The sequence below is a fragment of the Artemia sp. Qi Xiang Cuo genome, chromosome 16, assembly GCF_049724085.1.
Source record: "Artemia sp. Qi Xiang Cuo chromosome 16, ASM4972408v1, whole genome shotgun sequence".
Classification (NCBI taxonomy): Eukaryota; Metazoa; Arthropoda; class Branchiopoda; order Anostraca; family Artemiidae; genus Artemia; species Artemia sp. Qi Xiang Cuo.
Genome location: NC_142809.1, coordinates 2,330,853 through 2,352,287, shown reverse-complemented (window position 1 = coordinate 2,352,287; position 21,435 = coordinate 2,330,853). Strand labels below are relative to the sequence as shown.

Genomic DNA, 21,435 nt, shown 5'->3' with positions numbered 1-21,435 from the left:
AATTATGCAGCATACAATCAATTTGCATTTCCCCAACTAATGTACAAGCTATTTTTTCCGCATAGACTTAGTCATTTTCATGACGGAAAAACTTTGTGAATTTATGCTTTCTCAAATTAATGAATTTAGAGTTAAGGTGCCACACGTATTTTTCATAAAGCAGGAGCTTGAAAACAGCTCCCCAGAGCGAGGGGGGGGGGGAAATAAAATTAGTTGACATAAAACTTCAAAATATGTCAGCATCTACGAATACCTTGGCATATTGTATACTTGTAGTACTTTTAAAGGAAAAAAGTACACAAGTATTCTATAATTTTTTTGGTTTTAGTTAGCAGTGATTTAATTTTACAGATTACGATCTTATGTAAAATATCATATAGTTTTTTCTTTTCTTTGGAACATTTTCTGTCGTCCCGAACGTTACCAAAACCGTTATCAAAAAGTTTCCGCTAGATTGCTAGACAAAATTGCTAACCATTAATATGTTGTTACTTTTGTTTCACAGAAGCACAGTAGTTTGGTGAATAGTTAAAAATGGAACATTCAAGTATTAACAAAGATTTATCAAAATATTTTAAACTTGAAAAAAATAATGAAAATGCAAAAAAAAACTTTAAAATGCAAACGTGGCCACGCACGGCTATTTCTTAAATGAGGAAATTTACCAGTTTCATTTTTTATTTTAATGTTTTTAAATTTTTATAGAACTTTGTCCTTCAAGGTTTTGAATTGACAAAAGATTTACCGAAGATTATTCGAAATACCCGAAACAGGTCCTTTGTTGTCTAGAAAAGATTTATTGTGAAAAATTGTAGCATTTGACAACGTTGAAGTAGCAAAGCTTAATTTAAACCAGAGACGCATGACTCAAAGCCAAACCCTGGGAAAGTAAAATATTAAAACGCTATTATAGTGAAAGCGCTTTTAAGCAACACTTAGGGCTTTGTGAAGCAAAAGGACTAAGAATGCAAAGATCTATAAGGACTGTCATATTTCCTAAGACATGTAGTCCAGAATGCAAGAAAATTTTGGCTGCTTTATTTTATGGTCTGATGTCCTTTTTTATTACTGTTGTCAACAAAACTGTGTTGACAAGTTATAAGTAAGTGTATCATTTGTTTAATTTGTAGGCCTAGGAGGAATCACCACTTTTGGGCATTGACTGCTCTTGGTAGGCTAGGCCTAAATTTACCATAGGCTAACCTATGAAGTTTACATACAATAAAAATAAGAAAAAAAGGGAAAGATATTGTTCATTTCGTAAATATTTAGATAATTTCATTGCTGACCAAGAGACAAGGTGAACACACTAGCTTTGTCAATAGACCTACCTTTTGGTCAATATCTACGAAATCATATTATTGAGTTAGGAATAAAGTGAATACAACATTCAATGCCTTTTTTTATGCTGATTACGAATATAATAATTATTTCTATCGGAAATGAATTTCAACCCCCCCCCCCCTATATAGGCTATACCTAACCTAACCCTGAATTGGCCTGAATTGGGCAACAGAATTGTTATTCCCCTGAAGATGCAACCCCACATCCTCAAACTGCTCCATGTCTCACACCTTGGTACTTACTTACATATAGTTGGATCAGGACAAAAGCTATGTAGCTCTCCCTGGCAACAAGATCTGGCAGACTTTTGAATTCCACTGGTTATGGTCTTGGGTTAATGGGGCAATAATTTCAAGCCATGAAGGGTCCCATCTGCAATCATGTCTCCAGAAACTGCCAATTGGCTTGAGGTCAGATTTGACTGTGTTAAACCAAGTTTTGGCTTGTCCTCCATGTTGGTTCCTCTAGTCAGGTGCTGGCTTGCAGCATATGCTTTGATTTGTTAAAGTCTTGGCTGGTTTTCAGCAAACATGGTTGAACCAGGACAGGTGCCAACATCAAATGATAGGTGTGATGTCATACTTCTGGTCACATTGTTGATGGAGATTGTATTTGAAATTCAGTTGCTGAGTTGTAACCCCAATATGCTCCTCAGGCATCTGTGTTCTAAAGTGTTGAGGGCATGTGCCTTGGTGACTTTTAAGGGCCATGTCTCATTGCAGTACAGTAAGACTGATCAGACAAGGGCATCATAAATAAGAATTTTTGTTTTCTGCTGGATTTCCTTCTTTTTCCATAGTGGCTTCCACAGCTATGCAAAGACAGCAGAAGCTGATGCAATGCAGCATTGTATTTCTTTGCTACATCTGCTGTTAATGTATGATCTGAGATACTTGAATTTATTGACAACTTCAATCTGCATATGGTTAAGGGTTATAGGGTAGAGTTCATATCTGGGGCATTAGACATATCTTTAGTCTTGTCAATATTAATCTTGAGCCCCACTGGGGCAGCAACTTTGGAGACTTTCACAAGCATTTTCCAGGCTCTGTCAAGAAGAGCAACATCATCAGCATAATCCAGGGCAGTCATACTCAACTGGAGTGAGAGGCAAAGATGGAATGCTTCTGTCAAGAAAAGATGACATAATTGCAAGATGGCAATATCTTGGAAAAAATGAAACAACATGCCAGGATGCTTGTTTACTAGCCAAAGATGAACAGTGACATTGAAGCACTAATCACAAACTATCCAGCCTGCCAGAAACATAGCCACAACAATCAGCAAGAGCCTCTTATAAACTCACAGATTCCATGGCAGCAGGTAGCCTTAGACATTTTGATTGGAATGAAGCAAAATATTTCATAACAGTCAACTACCATAGCCGTTTTTTTTAAGTTGACAGGCTGAGGAACTTAACATCCAAGGAAGTCATCAGCAAACTCAAGACACATTTTGCCCAACATGGCATTCCTCATACTATCATGTCAGACAATGGAACTCAATACACATCCTCAGAGTTTAAACAATTTGTACAGGACTGGGGTATAAAACACAAGGCATCCAGCCCTATCTACCCTCAGTCCAATGGGTTGGTAGAAAAGGCTGTTAACACATGCAAGAATATCTTCACCAAGGCAACTGAAGGTGGAGATGACCCATACCTGGGTCTCCTAGAATATAGCAATACACCTGTAGACAGTTATGCTGCTCTGGCACAGCTACTGATGAGCTGCCAATTATGCTCCACCTTACCCCGCACAGAAAAACACCTGCAGAAACAGGTTGTTCCTACCAACAAATGCCTTTTGAAGAGGAAAGAGGCACAATCAAGACAGAAATTGCAGCATGATAAACATGCCAAGTCTCAGCCCACACTCCATTCAGGTGACACTGTGGCTTACCAGAAACAAACAGATAGTCAGTGGAGCACTGCCAACACCATAACACCAGCAGCTTGCCCCAGATCATTCCATATTGCAACCAGAACCATCCTAAAAAGGAATCCTATATGGAAGCACATATCAAATACCTTGCCAGCGCCCCCTGTACAAAAAAGATAGTGCAGTGGGCAGGATATTGCCACTCCACCAGTGAGCAATCCAATATCTGACTTAACTTGTACAGATGAGACACTGCCTACTGCATCATCCAACATCAACTCACCCAACAGAATAACCCTGCCCCATACCACCAATAGCCTGAACACAATCAAAGATAGTGTACCAGCAGAGTAGTAGTGACCAAAACCAGATATGGAAGGCAAATTAAGTCATCAACCAGACTAAACTTGTGACATTACCCAACTCTCAAAAGAAGAGAAGTGGAAGTATGTATATAGTGTACATATTGCCTGGTGAGGAGTGAGCCAAGTGCCTTCTCCAGGACATGTTTGCTAGCTTTACCACGTGCATAGCCCTTAGTGTTCTTGTCTATGTTGTAGAGGTCCAGGAGAAGCAAGCCTAGCGCCTTCTCTCATGGATGTTGTAATACTTTTCTAGTACAAAGGTTTATTGACCCAGGCTACCTACAAATAAAAGCAACATCTAAGCACAGCACAAGCATTAAGTAAGCACAAGCAGGGTATAGGCAAAAACAGGGAATTAAGCACAAGCATTAAGTGGGAATTAAGCAGAATGCTACATCTTCCTTCTTTTGTCATTTAAGCTGCCTGCATTTCCTCTTACACCAACACTCCACACTCACTCCCGCTCATCCACTGTTAGCGGGCTTGCACTCTGTAATAAGTACCTTTGGAAAGGTATGTGTAAGAAGGCATTAGGCTTGCTTCTTACATATTTACTAACTAGTTCACTTCTTCTTCCTCTCATACTGTCTCTATTCACAGGTCTACTTTTGAAATCACACACTGTAATAAGTACCTTCAGAAAGGTATGTGTAAGAAGGCGCTAGGCTTGCTTCTTACATATTCACTAACTAGTTCACTTCTTCTTCCTCTCATACTGTCTCTATTTACAGGTCTTATTTTAAAATCACTCTTTACAGGTTCAGTTTCAGGGGTTTTCTTACAATTCGGCCATATCTTGTGCATGCTGTTGTTGGTGTTGTGCTTGATTCTAGGGGTGGCGCTTTGGTAGCGCTCTTCTTCTTCTTCTATTTAACAGCAGGCGGCTTTTCAGTAAAACTATTTAGCCCTTTTCCTTTTGCTTCACTCTGTGGGCTACAGAGCTACTGGCTTGATTGCCTCATATTTATTAGATATATTCAGATATCTTTCAGCAGATCTTTCGACTCTAGGAGTTCAAATATAAGATGATAGATGTCAATTTCTATGCTCTGTGTGCAGGTATAGTTGGCTAGGCTCTTGGCTGATAGTGGGATTTTGTGGTGTTTGAAGTATTTTAACAGTTTACAAAGCAAGGTATGTTGTGCAGACGTAAGCATATTACATTCAAATAGGCAATGGTCAATTGTTTCAATATGCATATTACAATGCCTGCAAAGAGGGGACAGGGGAATTGAACCGCTTGAATTAGAAAACTTATATGAGAATGCAAGGAAATTTAGTCCATTTGTTCCAGAACGAATTCTATGATAAATTTTAGAAAGATACTTATTGGGAAAGGGGGAAAGGATTAATCTTATTAAAATTAATATCTGATAGCCTCCATCTGATAGCCTAATATCTGATAGGAATGTACTGAAAGTAAGTTTTTATGCCACTTGAAGCAAGATTATCAATAATACTGAGACAATGATAAGTGTCAATGTCCAACTTATATTGAGGAGCTGAGGCCAGCAACTCAAGGCTTGATAAAGAGTCGGAATAGATGATAATATTATTCGAATTTTCAATCAAAGGTTGGTTTTGCTTGAGGTGTTCTAATGCCATGATTATGGCATTTAACTCAGCAGACATTATAGATAAATTATTAAATAATCTCTCGCCCATTGCAATTTTCAGGTGAGGAAGGAAAACACCACTTGCAACCTTCTCATTCATTTTTGACCCATCAATAAATATTTGGAAGTGATTTTTATAGGTAATTGTATTAAGTTCTGCAAATTTTTTCTGGACAAAAGCAATGGGGGTTAAATCTTTATTCCATTTTGAAAAATCAGTATTTATTATGGGAAATGACCAATTCCATGGAGGGGATTGGGGGAAAGTAGGTGCAATAGACTTTGATGGTACAGGGAACTTCTTTTGAATATTGGCATACTCATCTGCAATACCTCTATACATGGCTGGATTTCTTAACCAATTATGTAATGTGTGTGAGCTATTTGATTCAATTTTTGTAAGATGTTTTATCAAGAGAAAGCTACGTCTCTCCCTTATTGTTGTTAATCCACTCTCCATAAGCAGAAACTTGATGCTTGTGGGTTTCCTAAGGCCAAATATGAGACATATTATATCATTTTGTGTTGTTTCAATTTTTTGCATCGGGGTCATTGTACATACACCATATAAGATGAGCCCATAGTCAATATGGGGTCTTATATGTGATTTATAAAACTGGAGTAAGTTTTTCTCCTTACAATCCCAGGGTGTGGAAAGAAGTCTTTTTAGTATATTTGCTTTTCTATAGCATTTTTTTATTGTCTTTGAAATGTGGAGGTGGAAATTAAGTTTTTGGTCAAGCATGAGACCTAGGTAATTAATATTATTATCTTCTGGAATAGTTTTTTTTATTTAGAGTTAGTTTTGCATTAACATGGTTTTGCTTCCGGTGAAATTGGATTATTTTTGACTTGGTGGGTGCAATGGGTAAATCTGAATGTTGAGAGAAGTTTTCAAACTGGAAAAGTGACTTTTGCAGATTTGACTGTGCTATCTGAAAGGTGTTGCCAGATGACTATAGCACCAGATCATCAGCATATTGTAGATTTGTGTGGGGTAGGTTCATGTCCCAGAGATATAGGGCAAATAGGAGGCAACTGAGGACTGCTCCCTGAGGTAGGCCTTTGGATATTGTCTTTTGGGGCGAAGAGGCTGAACCAACACAAACAATGAAACTTCGCACTTCAATGAAGGATTTAATAAAAGATACTTGCTTAGGGGGTTCACCAAGGTTTGCAAGTTTATTTAAAAGGATTTGGTAGTTCCCATTGTCATATGCCCCTTCAAAATCTAGGAAAGCTGCCACTAGAATTCTGTTTTTTGAGAAAAATTCATATATTGCATTTGTTAGCAAAATGAAAGCATCTGTTGAGGAGTGGTGTTTCCTGAAGCCAGTATGAGTGTGAGGGATTATATTATTGTTTTCAACAAACAAGAGGAGTTGATAATATATCATTTTCTCCATTATTTTCCCCATCACAGGAGTAATCATTATGGGCCTATAAGACTCAGGGTTATTTTTCTTTAGGATTGGTAGGAGGGACAAACATTTTCATATATTGGGGAACATAGAAGATCCCCAAGTGTAATTATAACAATTTAGAAGTTCCTGTTTGTATGAAGGTGTGAGATTCTTTATCAATGTAGGGTGTATATTGTCATAGCTGCTGCTAGTCTTGGTCCTAATATGATGTATTGTATTATTCAATTCCTGGATTGAAAATGGATTGGTTATGTACTCGGATCCTGGGCGTGGTTGGTAACTTGGGTTCATGGGAATTGTGGACAGTTTGCTTTGATTATTTAATGTTAGCTTATTAACAAAAAGAGTTGCAAATAGGTTAGCTTTTCCATTATCATTGTCATAATGGGTATTATTATGTAAAAGCTCATACAGGAGTGGGTTGGGGGAAGTCTTTTTCCCACAGATTTGGCTTATGACTTTATGTATAATTGGCTCATGCGTTTCTCTGGAGAGATTATTTGCAAAATTATTCAAGTATTTATATTTAGCATCTATTATAGTCCTTTTTAGATTAGATTCTGCTTGTAATTTTTTTAAATATGTAGTAGGTGATGGTTTTTTTATGAATTCTGTCCTAGCTGCCTTTTTATCCTCCATTTATTTAGGCACTCATTTGTTCACCATGCTTTAGGAATTTGTTTAGGGAATGTTTTCTTAGGTGTTGTCTTGGGGATAGCATGATTAGCTGTATTTATTAGTAAAGATGTCAAGGCTTCAGCATGTGTGTCAACTGTTGTGTTTGAAATGCATGAACTTTGGGGAATTAAGCAGAATGCTACATCTTCCTTCTTTTGTCATTTAAGCTGCCTGCATTTCCTCTTACACCAACACTCCAGACTTGCTCCCGCTCATCCACTGTTAGCGGGCTTGCACTCTGTAATAAGTACCTTTGGAAAGGTATGTGTAAGAAGGCATTAGGCTTGCTTCTTACATATTTACTAACTAGTTCACTTCTTCTTCCTCTCATACTGTCTCTATTTACAGGTCTACTTTTGAAATCACACACTGTAATAAGTACCTTCAGAAAGGTATGTGTAAGAAGGCGCTAGGCTTGCTTCTTACATATTCACTAACTAGTTCACTTCTTCTTCCTCTCATACTGTCTCTATTTACAGGTCTTATTTTAAAATCACTCTTTACAGGTTCAGTTTCAGGGGTTTTCTTACAATTCGGCCATATCTTGTGCATGCTGTTGTTGGTGTTGTGCTTGATTCTAGGGGTGGCGCTGCGGTAGCGCTCTTACATATTCACTAACTAGTTCACTTCTTCTTCCTCTCATACTGTCTCTATTTGCTGGTCTACTTTTAAAATCACTCTTTACAGGTTCAGTTTCAGGGGTTCTCTTACAAGTCGGCCATATCTTGTGCATGCTGTTGTTGGTGTCGCGCTTGATTCTAGGGGCAGCACTGCGGTAGCGCTCTGGCAGGGGCTTTGGATTTGATTCCAATCTTGGATTGGCAACAGGGACATGGACTGGTCGGCCTGTAACAGCGAGGGTGGTGGCTTGGCAGTTGCGCCTGGCACTATGGCATTGTCAAGTCCTTTGCAAACCAAACTTGTTTCTTTTGGACTTTGATGTGGGTGGGCTGATAGGTGCTTGCAGTTCCTCTGCAGAATTGTACCTTTGTTTGTCTGCACCCAGTATGATTGTGGCTGTTTTGCATGAGAAGCTATAATGGCCTGTTTCCACAGTCTGCTGGACATTTTCTGAATGTGGATTGCATTGCTGGGGTTGAGCTGATTTAAAGCCTTGGCTGATTTGTCGTGATAAATTTTCTGATGTTTCTGCATTTCAGTTCTTTGCTGAGTGAACTGTTTGGTTTGGATGACCTTCTTCTTTAGGTGATGTGTGGTGCATGGTAGGATGGATCTTAGTTGGAAGACCCATCGATTGCAAACAAGATTGCATCGAGATGCAAACCCATCGATTGGTGTATTCCAGTATTCTAATTGACCCAGAAAGGGGTCTTCTCTGTTTTCCATTGCCTTGGTCATGATGTTTTTTATAATCTGCACAGCTTTCTCAGCGAGTCCATTGGATTTGGGATACCCGGGGCTAGATGTGCTCAGTGAAATACCCCAGGCTTTGGCAAAATTGAAGAATTCCCTGGAAGTGAACTGAGGGCCATTGTCAGACATTAGCTGTGATGGTATTGCATGCCGGGCAAAGTGGGCCTTAAGTTGCGTCATGACTGCGTTGGATGATGTCGTTGTAAGTCTTTTGACTTTGAAGAAACAGCTGTGATAAACAACAGTTGCTAGGAAACTGGAGCCATTCAATTCGAACAGATCTGTAGCAATCTTTTGCCAAGGGAGCGTTTCTATGCTGTGGTTGATCATCGGCTCCTTCAAGTTGTTCAGTGTGTGCTTGGAGCATGTTTGGCATTTTGCTATGTACTGTTTGATGTCTGCGCTGAGGCCTGGCAAGTACACTAACATCCTTGCTTGCTGTTTGGTTTTCTTGGTTCCAAGGTGGGCTGCAAGTAGCTGCTGGGGTGTGGCAAGCTGCAGGTTCTTGGGAATGATCAATCTGTCTCCCTTGAGAAGAATGCCTTTTTTGAAAGACAGCTCGTGTTGGACATTCCAGTAGGTTAGGATGTTGGTTGGGCACTCTTTTCTAGTACTCAGCCAGCCCTCTTGAATTGTTTTGACTATGGTGCTCAAGGTTTCATTCTGCATTGTTTCCGTCTGTATCTGCTCAAGCTTCTGGTCACTGGCTGGAAGGTTCCATACTATGTGGTGTACATAGATATCCAGATCTTCTTCCAGTTTTGGATCTGTATTGCTAAGATGGAGGCGTGACAGAGCGTCAGCGACTGGGATTTCGGATCCTGGTTGGAACCTCAGACTCAAATCGTAAGGCTGGAGCTGAAGCATTAATTGTTGCACTCGTGGTGGGGCTTTGTGAATAGGATTTGCTACAAGGGTTTCGAGGGGGCGGTGGTCAGTTGTGATGTCAACGTGGCGACCGTACAGATAATGGTGGAAGTGTTTACAGCCATACACAATGATGTATAACTCTTTTTCGAGTTGCGAATACTTCTGCTCTGTCTTTCTGAGTGATCTCGATGCATACGCTGTGACCTACCCTTCTGAAACAAGGTGGGCGCCGAGCCCGTGGCTGGAGGGGTTGACAATGAGTTTGACGTTCTTGCTGTGATGGTTCAAGAATGGGGTGTTCAAGACTATAGAGCGTTTCAGGTCCTCGAGTGTTTGGGTGTGTTCCTCTGACCAGGTGAATGGGTTCACTTTGGTCAGGTCACGGAGTGGTTTGTTTTTTGTGGATAGGCTTGGTATGTATTTGGCGTGATTGTTGATCATCCCAAGGAGGGTTAGCAGTTCTTCTCGGCATGATGGGTTTGGAATGTGGTTAATGGTGCGAATCTTTTCGGGATCTGGCTGTATCCCTGTGGAGCTGATTATGTGTCCAAAGTAGCTGACACTGGAGGCTGAAAACTCGCACTTATCTTCGTTGAAACGGATACTCTTAGCTAGGACACGTTTGAGTATCGCTGCTAGGCGTTCATTGTGCTCTTCTTGCGTGGCACCGTAAACGATCATGTCATCAATGATGATGAAGAAACCCTCTAGGCCTTCAAAGGTATCTTCCATCCTCATCTGAAACTCATCTTGCACTGACATGATTCCGAAGGGTATTTTCTTGAAACAATATCTTCCATATATTGTGCTGAATGTCATGAGTTAAGACGAATCTTCGGAGAGTGGAATTGACCAGTAACCTGAACGGGCGTCAAGTTTTGTGAATATTTTTGCTCCGTATAGCTTGGAGGTGACCTCATCTAGAGTGGGAATGGGATAGTGGGGCCGTTTGATGGACTTGTTTAGGTCCACGGGGTCTATGCACAGTCTTATGGACCTGTCCTTCTTCTCAACCATAACCATCGAATTGACCCACTCTGTTGGGGTAATGACCTTCTCGATAATCCCTAGGTCTTCTAGGCGGCTGAGTTCTTGCTTGAGTTTATCCTGCATAGACAGTTGGGGTGGTATTGTCTTTCAGGTATATGTTGCATTCTCCTTCGAGTTTCCTGATTCCTTTAAACACTTCTTTGTGCTTTTACTTCAGGAATGGTACTCTTGATAATGTTGAGTTTACGTTCAGTACGAGCTTAATCAGGTCCAAATCAAGGCTTGAATGGTAGCCTATGATGGGGGCAGCTGAAGTTTCTACTACAAAGAACTGTTGCCTGCTGCTGAGGTTATCTTTGTAGCTGCATTATAATTCGCAAACTCCAGTTACAGGGATCCTTGCTCCACAGTAGCTGGTGAGGCGCTGGCTTGTGGGTTTCATGGTAGGCTTTGGGGTGATGAAGTCAAAGTACTTCCTTGGAAATATATTGACCTGGGCCCCTGTGTCGATTTTGAACTGGACAGGGAACTGATTGTTGATGATCAAAGGTATCACTGCTTTGTCTTTGTTCAATGGAGTACAGGAATACAGTTTCATCACCAGAGTCCGCTTCAGCAGTGTCTTCTTCCACTACGTTTACTGTCTTACTTTGACAAACTCATGCAAAATGGTTGAGCTTTTTGCAGATGGAGCATGACTTGCCCTTTGCTGGGCAGACATGGGAGGGGGGGTATGTTCCACCACAGAAGTAGCATGGTTTGCTCTTTGATCCACTTGCTTCCTGTTTTTTCCTGCTGCTGTTCTGGTTTGGGTAGCGTGAGATGGCATCGATCTCTTGCTTTATGGGAATAGACTTAGTTCCATGGAATGTCTTAAGCTGTGCCTGGGTCACTTCTTGAGTTCTGGATATAATGGTTGCTGTTTCAAGTGTAAGTGCATCACCTTCAGCCAGGAGCTTCTCACGTACGTTTTGGTTTAGTATTCCGCACACTATGCGATCATGGACCATTTCGTTTGGGTCCAAGTAAGACCATGGTTTCACTAATGTCTTGAGCTCTGTAATATATTTCTCTACACTTTCTGCCTCGTTTTGGTCTCGTTTTTGGAACAGATACCGTGCAAAAACTGTGTTCTTCTGTGGTGATGCATACACCTTAAATTTCTCAAGGTACCGTTCAATTTTGTTCTGTTCCTCGTCTGCAACAGTGAAGGTGTTGAATATTTCTCGTCCTTTCACTCCAGCCCAGATAAGTAGGTAAGCACAGAGAGCTTTCTCTGTTTTGCCTGCCAGTGGGCCTGCAAACATCAGTTGGCCATGCTCTTGGAAACGGTTCCATTCTTCTGCTAGGAAGCTGGCTTCCCAGTTGATTGATGGCTGTAGTACATCCATGAGATCCTACTTCTGACACCATGCAATACTTTTCTAGTATAAAGGTTTATTGACCCAGTCTACCTACAAAGAAAAGCAACATCTAAGCACAGCACAAGCATTAAGTAAGCGCAAGCATGGTATAGGCACATACAGGGAATTAAGCACAAGAATTAAGGGGGAATTAAGGGGAATGCTACAGATGTTAGTAACAGTACCAACAGTTTATCCTCCACTGGCTGTAAGAGACCTTAATCTTCTATTATAGAAGAAGGAGGATTTAACATCATGCATGATTGCTGTGCTTATGCTTCTAGTGCTTGTATATGCTTGCAGTTGCCTATTATGCTTTTATTCTCATTCTAGCAGTTGCTTATTATGCTTTTTGTTCTAGATGCCTGAGTTTAAATTAACTAATAATCTGGTAGAATGCCACACAATGAATCTAATTTTTTGAATGAAAAAGAAAATAAGACTTGGTGCTTTTTATAATAATATTTGTACTATAACTAGATATGTAAAATGGGTTGTAGTTTGATCATGGAAGCTAGTAGGGATTAGGAGGGGGGGTCTGCTCCATGAATCATTTGATTATTTTAATTTTTACTTCCAATGTTTGATTGAAACTCCAATAATGCTCCAAATTCTCTTATTTGTAATTGAAATGCTTAACAAGAGCTGATAGTGTCCTATTCTTTATGTTTTTGATCCATATACTAGCCCATAAATATAGAATTGCTTATAGTACCATGTAGAACTGTTTATAATACCATGGTCACTTTTTGTTATTTTGCTATTCTATATATTTATTTTAACCAGCTATAAAAAAAAAGAATTGAGACAAATATACTAATGATTATGACTGAAATTAGTTGCATTTTATGTAGTGCCAGTGCTCCTTGTGGGGCATTTATCTCTGTATCAGCATGCTGCAGGAAATGTCTGCTGCAATTAGGATAAAGGGAATTCAAAGTAAATATTTATATTTTTCTCACATTTTGAAATTTTGTATGCACATAAAATAAAAGTTCAAAATAGGGATAAAATCCTTTTTAATAGACAGTGTATAGCAATTCACAAAAATACCAGATATTTCGCCACATATACAGTGACCGTCATCAGTAGTAAAACTAAGCTTAGTTTTACTTTCTTCTTCTATTTCACAGCAGGCGGGCTTTTCAGTTGATACTATTTAGCCCTTTTCCTTTTGCTTCACTCTGTGGGCTACAGAGCTACTGGCTTGGTTGTCTCTTATTTATTCGATATTCTCAGATATCTTTCTGTAGACTTTCGACTCTATGAGTTCAAATATAAGATGATAGATATCGATTTCTGTGCTCTGTGTGCATGAATAATCGGCTAGGCTCTTGGCTGATAGTGAGATTTTGTGGTGTTTGAAGCACTTTAACAGTTTATAATGCAAGCTTTACTGTGCAGACGTCAGCATATTACATTCAAATAGGTAGTGGTCAATTGTTTCATTATTCATAATGCAATACCTTCAAAGAGGGGACCGGGGAACTGAACCACTTGAATTAGGAAACTGATACGAGAATGGAAGAAAATTTAGTCCATTTGTTCCAGAACGAATTCTATGATAAATTTTAGAAAAATACTTATTGGGAAAGGGAGAAAGAGTAGGATTTTTCTTATTAAACATAATATCTGATAGTCTCCATCAGTAAATATCTCTAATGGGAATTTGTTTCCCACTTGGCTGGTCAATATTTATAGCATTTTTTGCTATTTCATCAACCTGATGATTACCACTTATACCAGAGTGGCTAGGAATATACTGAAGATAAGTTCTTATGCCACTTGAAGCAAGATTAACTATAATACTAAGACAATGATAAGTCTCAATATCCAGCTTATGCTGAGGAGCTGAAGACAGTAACTCAATGCTTGATAAAGAGTCAGAATAAATTATAATATTATTTGAATTAGCAATCAAGGTTTTGTTTTCCATAAGGTGTTCTAATGCCATGATTATGGTATTTAACTCTGCAGACATTATAGATACTTTATTATACAATCTCTCACTCATTGCAATTTTCAGGTCAGAAAGAAAGGCACCACTTGCTACATTCTGATTCATTTTGGACCACTCAATATATATTTGGAAGTGGTTTTTATAAGTAATTGTACTAAGTTCAGCAAATTTTTTCTGGGCAAAAGCGATGGGGTTTAATTTTTTGGTTCAGTTTGAGAAATCAGTATTTATTTTGGGGATTGACCAATTCCATGGAGGGGATTGGGGGAAAGTAGGTGCAATAGACTGTGCGTGTACAGGGAACTTCTTCTGAATATTGGCATACTCATCTGCAATGCCTCTATACATGGCTGGATTTCTTAACCAATTATGTAGGGTGTGTGAGCTATTTGATTCAATTTTTGTAAGATGTTTTATCAATAGAAAGCTAAGTCTCTCCCTTATTGTTGTTAATCCACTCTCCATAAGCAGAAACTTGGTGCTTGTGGGTTTCCTAAGACCAAATCTGAGACGTTTATATCGTTTTGTATTGTTTCAATTTTATGCATCTGGGTCTTTGCACATGCACTATAGACGATGAACCCATAGTCAATATGGGGTCTTATATGTGATTTATAAAACTGGAGTAAGGTTTTCTCCTTACAGCCCCAGGGTGTGGAAAGAAGTCTTTTTAGTATACTAGTTTTTCTATAGCTATTTAGGTTTGAATGTTGAATGAGGGGGGTGAAATAAAGTTTTTGGTCAGGCTTGAGCCCTAGAGAACTGATTCGATCATCTTGTAGAATAGCCGTTCCATTTAGAGTCAATCTTATGTTGACAATGATTTGCTTTCGTTGTCATTTGTCAAATTTTGAATTGGTAGGGATGACGGAGAGATCTGAATGTTGATAAAATTTTTCAAATTGAAAGAGTGACTTTTGCAGCTTTGACTGTGCAATCTCAATGATGTTGCCAGATGACCATAGTACCAGATCATCAGCATATTGTATATTCGTGTGGGGGAGGCTCCTGTCCCAGAGATATAGGGCAAAGAGGAGGCAGCTGAGGACTGCTCCCTGAGGAAGGCCTTTGGTTATTGTCTTTTGGGGTGAAGAGGCTGAACCTACACAAACAATGAAACTTCGCAATTCTATGAAAGATTTTATAAAAGATACTAGCTTTGGGGGTAGTCTAAGGTTTGCAAGTTTATTTAAAAGGACTTAGAGGTTCACATTGTCATATGCCCCTTCAAAATCTAGGAAAGCTGCAACTAGGACATTATTTTTTAAGAATGATTCTTTCATTGCATTTGTTAACAATATGAAAGCATCTGTTGAGGAGTGGTGTTTCCTGAAACCATTTTGAGTGTGAGGGATCATATTATTTTTTTCAACAAACCAGAGGAGTCGATAATATATCATTTTCTTCGTTATTTTCCCCGTCACAGGAGTAATCAATATGGGCCTATAAGACTCAGGGTTATTTTTGGGTTTATTTTTCTTTAGGATTGGTAGGAGGGACGAACATATCCAGATATTGGGAACATAGATGAAGCCCAAACATGATTATAACAATTTAGAAGTTCCTGTTTGTATGAAGGGGTGAGATTCTTTATCCATGTAGGGTGTATATTGTCATAGCTGCCGCTAGTCTTGGTCCAAATATGATGTATTGCATTATTCATTTCCTGGATTGAAAATGGGCTGGTTATATACTCGGATCCTGGGCCAGGTTGGTAATTTGGGTTCATAGGAATTGGGGACATTTTGCTACAATTATTTGATGTTAGCTTATTAACAAAAAGAGTGGCAAATAGCTTTGCTTTTTCATTATCATTGTCATAATGTGTATTATTATGTATAAGCTCATACAGGAGTGGGTTGGGGGAAGTCTTTTTCCCACAGATGTGGCTTATGACTTTATGTATAATTGGCTCATGTGTTTCTCTGGAGAGATTATTTGCAAATTTATTATATTAAGTATTTATTACGGTCCCTTTTAGATTAGATTCTGCTTGTAATTTTTTTTAAATATGTAGGTGATGGTTTTTTTAAGAATGTTCGCCTAGCTACCGTTTTTGTTCTCCATTTATTTTGGCACTCATTTGTCCACCATGCTTTGGGAATATTTTTAGGGAAGGTTTTCCTGGGTGTTGTCCTGGGGATAGAATGATTAGCTGTATTTATTAGTAAAGATGCCAGAACTTCAGCTTGTGTATCAACTGTTGCGTTTGAAATGCCTGAATTGTTGGTGAAACTTGTAATCTCATAATTTAGCTTATTTTGGAATGTAGGCCAATTTGCTTTAGTGTTGATATATTTGGAGGTAAGTGATAGGGTTTCAGCAGGTTCGTTTAGGGAGCAAACTATGGCAAAGTGGTCAGTACATGGACTGTCAATTTTATTTATATAAATTTTATTCAAAATATTTAAAGACACAATTTGTAGGTCAATTGTAGAGAAACTGCCACTTTTGGGGTTGAAATATGTATTCAGGTTTGGAGGGGTAGCAACAGCTAATTCAGTATTATTTGAAGTCATACGCTCAATGAACTTACCAGCTTTATTTGCTGGCTTATTCCCCCACAAAAGGCTATGGGCATTAAAGTCTCCACAAACAATGATATTTTTCAACAAATTAGAATTATTTATATAACTGAAGAAATCCATGGCATCTGTAGTTTGGCCATTAGGGTTATAAAAGCTTATTATGTAAGTTTTTGTATTATTCAGCCAAACACTGATACCAATTGTATCAACATCATTTACAAAATCAGGAAAGTTGATGCCACAGAATTGTATATTATTTTTAACTATTAAATTTGCTCCACCTCCTTTTCTCTCTGATGATCTATCCTTTCTCAGAATAGTATATCCCAGAGACTTAATTTGTTGATTTTGGGTTAAATGAGTTTCCTGGAGGCAAGCAATATTGATGGAATTATTATTCATAAAAGATATCACTTCATTTAACTTCTTTTCTGTGAGTGATCTTACATTCCACTGGAGTATTGATATGTGTTGTGTTGTCGATTTATTTTCCATATGACCGTGTATCAATGTTCAGCTTTGTTAATAGTAAAGCAAGATCTTTTGTTGCTTGAATGAGCGTATGATCAGGGATGTAGATTTTTGCCCATTCTGCAATGATTTTTGTTTTCTGTAGTTGATGTATATTCATGGCCTGAACTGCATTACAGTTTAGAATGAATAAGCATATATTTGGGGATTGCATGTTTAGTTGTGCATCCTGTTTGTCAGTTAAGGGATTAATTCCTGGTAGTGTTTCTGGTTTGTTTCTTCTTGGAAGGGGCGGCCAGGTTGACCTCATCTCATTGGACAAGGAGGCTTGTTGACTTGGTGATTCTTTCTGATAGGGATGTGAGGTAGGGGGCTTAGAGGATGGTGTTTTATAAGGGGTACTTGATGTATTGGGAGTGTTTATCTTGGGAGTTTTGATTGGTTTCATTATGGGCTTTATATGGTATGGGTGGGCAGCATTTGCTTCCATAGCAGCAAAGGGGTATGGACTGGCCTTCTCTGTTGGTATTTGGAGTGTTAGTGCTCTTTTCTTGTATGCAGGGCATTGTGATTTATTGGTAGATTCATGTGGGCCTTTACAATTGATACATGTAGGCTGAGTGTTGTTGCAAGTTGTCAACTCTTTAGGATGAGATGCTTTACAATTACTGCAGGCTAGGAGAATTTCATTGCGTTTGTTTGTTGTGTGTCCCAGTTTGAGACACTTCTGACACTGGATAGGCTTTGGCTTGTATTCCTTGTGCGGTTTGATTTGCCCAAATAGGAATAATTTTTCTGGGAAATTAATTTTTCCCTTCAGTGTAAATAAGAAAAATCTACTTGTTTTTAGGCCATTAGAGTTAGGTTTACTAAGTTGGGTAACATCTTCAACAGGGATTGTGTTGCCAGTCCTATCTGAGAGCCCTTCTTTTAACTCCTGAATGGGTACTTCTGGGGGAACACTATATAATACTATTTTGTTGGGGATTGTTTTGGGTTCCATTTAGATGCATTAACTGGGATATTCAGAAGAGATTTTAGATTAATTATTGTATCTGCTGATTTCTGATCTCGGACAGCTATTAGCAAAGATTCATCGTGGTAAATGTTAAGTGAAAACATTGATTTTTACAGTTTGAAAATTGCAACTCTTATTGCAGTAATCTTTTTTATTTCAAAGGGGGTATTAGGAGAAATTTTGAGGTAAATTCCTAAGTTTTTGGAGGGAGAATCTTGGGCAGGGAGAGGGGAAATACTTTTGATTGGGGAGATTTTTTTCCTTTTTTTTGGAGGTTCTAGAAAGGACCTCTTGAAACCCATTTTCATCATTTAGAGTGACATTAGCCCCTACACTGATCATTGTCCTATTCTCAGAATTAGAGCTATCTTGTGAGCTTTGTGATAGTGAGCTTGACCAGCGAGGATGGGGATCAATTTCATTAGTATTTGGGGTGGGATCTGGGGGGACTTTTTATTTAGGGGGAGTTCTATGCATTGCCTATTGGAATAAGCTTTAATCTAAACAAGAAAGGATATTTCTATGATAACAGACCGTCTGTACTCTAATGTGGGGAAAAAAAACTACCATCCACAAAAGAAACACCACAATATGGACCTGAGGAGGATTTTGAGCACGATTGGTTTGGTACAACTGACTGATGACGGTCACTGTATATGTGACCGAAATATCTGGTATTTTTGTGAATTTCTATGCACTGTCTATTAAAAAGGATTTTATCCCTATTTTGAACTTTTATCTTATCATCATGGAAAGGCAGTGTGGTCTTCGAAATTATTTGTATGCACATATAAGATGTCTCCACCTATACTCTTTTCTATTGTCATCAGTTTAACATGCAATGCTAGGGGACTGAGCTTTGCCTGGTGAAGGGAATTTTAGACTTAAAACAATTATCAGTGTACCTTCCCCCTCCAGAAATGTATACCCTCCATACCCTGGTTCACACAAGGGAATGGTGACTTTCAATTATCCCCCTCTGATAGGTATCCGTGGCAAGTTTTAAATAATTAAAGGTTTGTGCCACAATGCTGGTAAGAATTATTCAGATTTTGTGGATATTCTCTATCAAACAATGCATTGTGGGTAAGTTTATAATTCTAGCTTTATTTTTTGAATACATTAGATTAAAGATATGATTAATATTTTAAATGAGGGGAAATATCCCTGCAGGAGAATTTCTGTATAGGTCAGAAAATTTTCTGAGGGAAATCTGTCCACAGAGTTTTTTCATTGGACAAGTCCTTTTATTGTTATTTTCATTTGAGAAATTGGAAACAGCCCAAAGTGCACTTCTTGGGTGCCATATGACACTTTATGTTTGCCTCATTAATTCAAATTCATAAAAACCCATTAAATGTAAAAAATAGTTTATAAATGAGCTCATAATTAGCATGTGTCCAACCCAGCCTTTCTATTTCTGAAGTGTCCCCCCAAATTTGCAATTTTTGGTTTATAAATGTGATTTTAATAGTTTATAAATGAACTCAGAATTAGCTCTCTATGATGTCCAGCCCAGCCTTTCCATTCCCAAAATGTCCCCCCAAATTGTGATTTTAGGGTAGCATATGGCACTTTATGATGGCTCTATTGAGTCAATTATAAAAAAACAGTTTTTAAATGAGCCCTTAAGCAGTTCTTTTTGATGCTTCAGTGCCTTGATAGAGACAAAGAAAAAAAGCAGCAAAGGAAAGAGGACATATCAATGCTGCCCATGCAAAAAAGTGATTATCCCTCTTGTTCAGGGAGGGGTCCTGAATACTGTTTCAGTAATAGCAATTCAAATGGTGTAGTTTTGGTTTGCTATGAACTGATTTTTAAATCATATGCAACTGAATGATGCAATGCAGAGTGCTGTTGGAATAGTATGTAGTTCAACTGCAAGATTTATTGTTCTGTGCTGGACATATCAATGTTGCCCATGCAAAAAACTGATTATCCCTCTTGTTCAAGGAGGGGTCCTGTATATTGTTTCAGTAATAGCAATTCAAAGGGTGTAGTTTTGGTTTGCTATGACCCCATTTTTAAATCATGTGCAACTGAATGATGCAATGCAGAGTGCTGTTGGAATAGCATGTAGTTCAGTTGCAAGATTTATTCTTCTGTGCTGGAAGTGGGAGTTGTTGGAAGGGGAATAGGGATCAGCACTTTAACATTAGTGGTAAAGTGGTTAAGCTGGCAAAAAAGTCAAGCTTCTATGAAATTCACCATTACCCTCCCAAAAGCTTGCTTACACTACTGTCATCTGCAGTAACTCATTGCTGACAATTCTAGTAAAAGTTGAGCATCAGCAAATAATTTAATGTTTGTTTGATGTATGTATATTGTTTATTATATATTGTGCAATGTTTTGAAATTAACTGAGTAGCATCTCAGATAAATAGTAACTTTTCTTCACTATTGCTTGAAGAAAAATGTGCTGTTGAAGACTTAGGGCAGGCACATACCACCTTTTGTTTTTTTGCCATTGGGTGCTCAGTGTCCATTATAGAATAATTTCCCAAAATAAGTTTTGAAAACATGTTTAGGCTTGTATTTTTCACACATGTTCCATGACTCCTTTCCCCTGAAAGAAGGGTATGCCATCCCCCTGACTCCTCAGATGTGGACCCCCTATTGCCCCTCCCGTCCCTCCAACAAAAATGCTGGAATTATGCCCATTCTTAGAAATAGCTTTAAAAAGGCATCAAGTAGTGTGTCCACCTGGTCTCTTCTTTAGTAAAAGAATTATGTAAACATTTACCTTCCAGTTCTCCACTCAATATTCTTCCCAATTATAATAATCCCTTCTGTTGCAACCATGTCTCAGCCCCCCTATTAAGGACAACTAGAGCCTCAGGCTATAAGTATGGGTTTTCTAATTTTTCTGTTTCTTTTCAAGTTGTCTTTATTTTATTATCTTAAATACCTTAAATCATATCTTCTAGTAACTAAGGTTACAGGAACAAGTAGACGTTGCCAGGAAGTGTGGGCAAACGTTTGTTCATAGATCATCACTTCATATGTATATACTGGACAGTTGAGTATTAGAAACACAAGTGGAACTTGGCTAATCCTGCTGACCTTCCATGGCTGTTTTCAAATCATGGTCAATACTGATTTTGAAGCTGTCAACTGATTTGGCAGACATAGTAGATTTGCTTCGTGAGTTCCACAATGAATGACATGGTTGTGAAGAAGTTGAAATTCTCTGGCTCTCTGCAGAACTCTTGATTCAATTTCTTTGGGCTACCTCATGTACTGGTGTATTCACTTTGACCAAAAATGGGCTTGATTGTGTTGTGGTTCATCATCTTGAATGCTAGGTTGATGTTTCCCCTTTTTCTACAATATGTTTGGCAGGGAGGCCAGGCTTTTCTAGTCATTGCTCATAGGGGACATGTTGTTTGGCAAAAGGAAGCTTGGTTTCTGTGTGCTGGACCTTCTCAAGTGACTCTGTGCCACACTTGAAGTGTAGGCTTACAGTCAACATGCCATACCAGATAAGGACTGTATAGAAATTCTTGATGAC

The 21,435-nt window shown here is 38.6% G+C and overlaps 1 protein-coding gene across 2 annotated transcripts in view; it reads left to right on the top strand.

Moving 5' to 3' along the window:
• Positions 1 to 842: 842 nt before the first annotated feature.
• The window catches only part of frc (UDP-sugar transporter UST74c fringe connection), a 91,734-nt gene continuing 71,141 nt past the window's right edge, over positions 843 to 21,435 (top strand). The window contains exon 1 of one of the 2 annotated variants that reach the window (XM_089102050.1): positions 843 to 1,102. In XM_089102050.1, coding sequence (XP_088958176.1) covers positions 966 to 1,102 — 137 coding nt within the window. In that variant the 5' untranslated portion in view covers positions 843 to 965. The remainder of the gene's footprint in view (positions 1,103 to 21,435) is intronic. The other variant, XM_089102052.1, reaches the window with a different exon arrangement.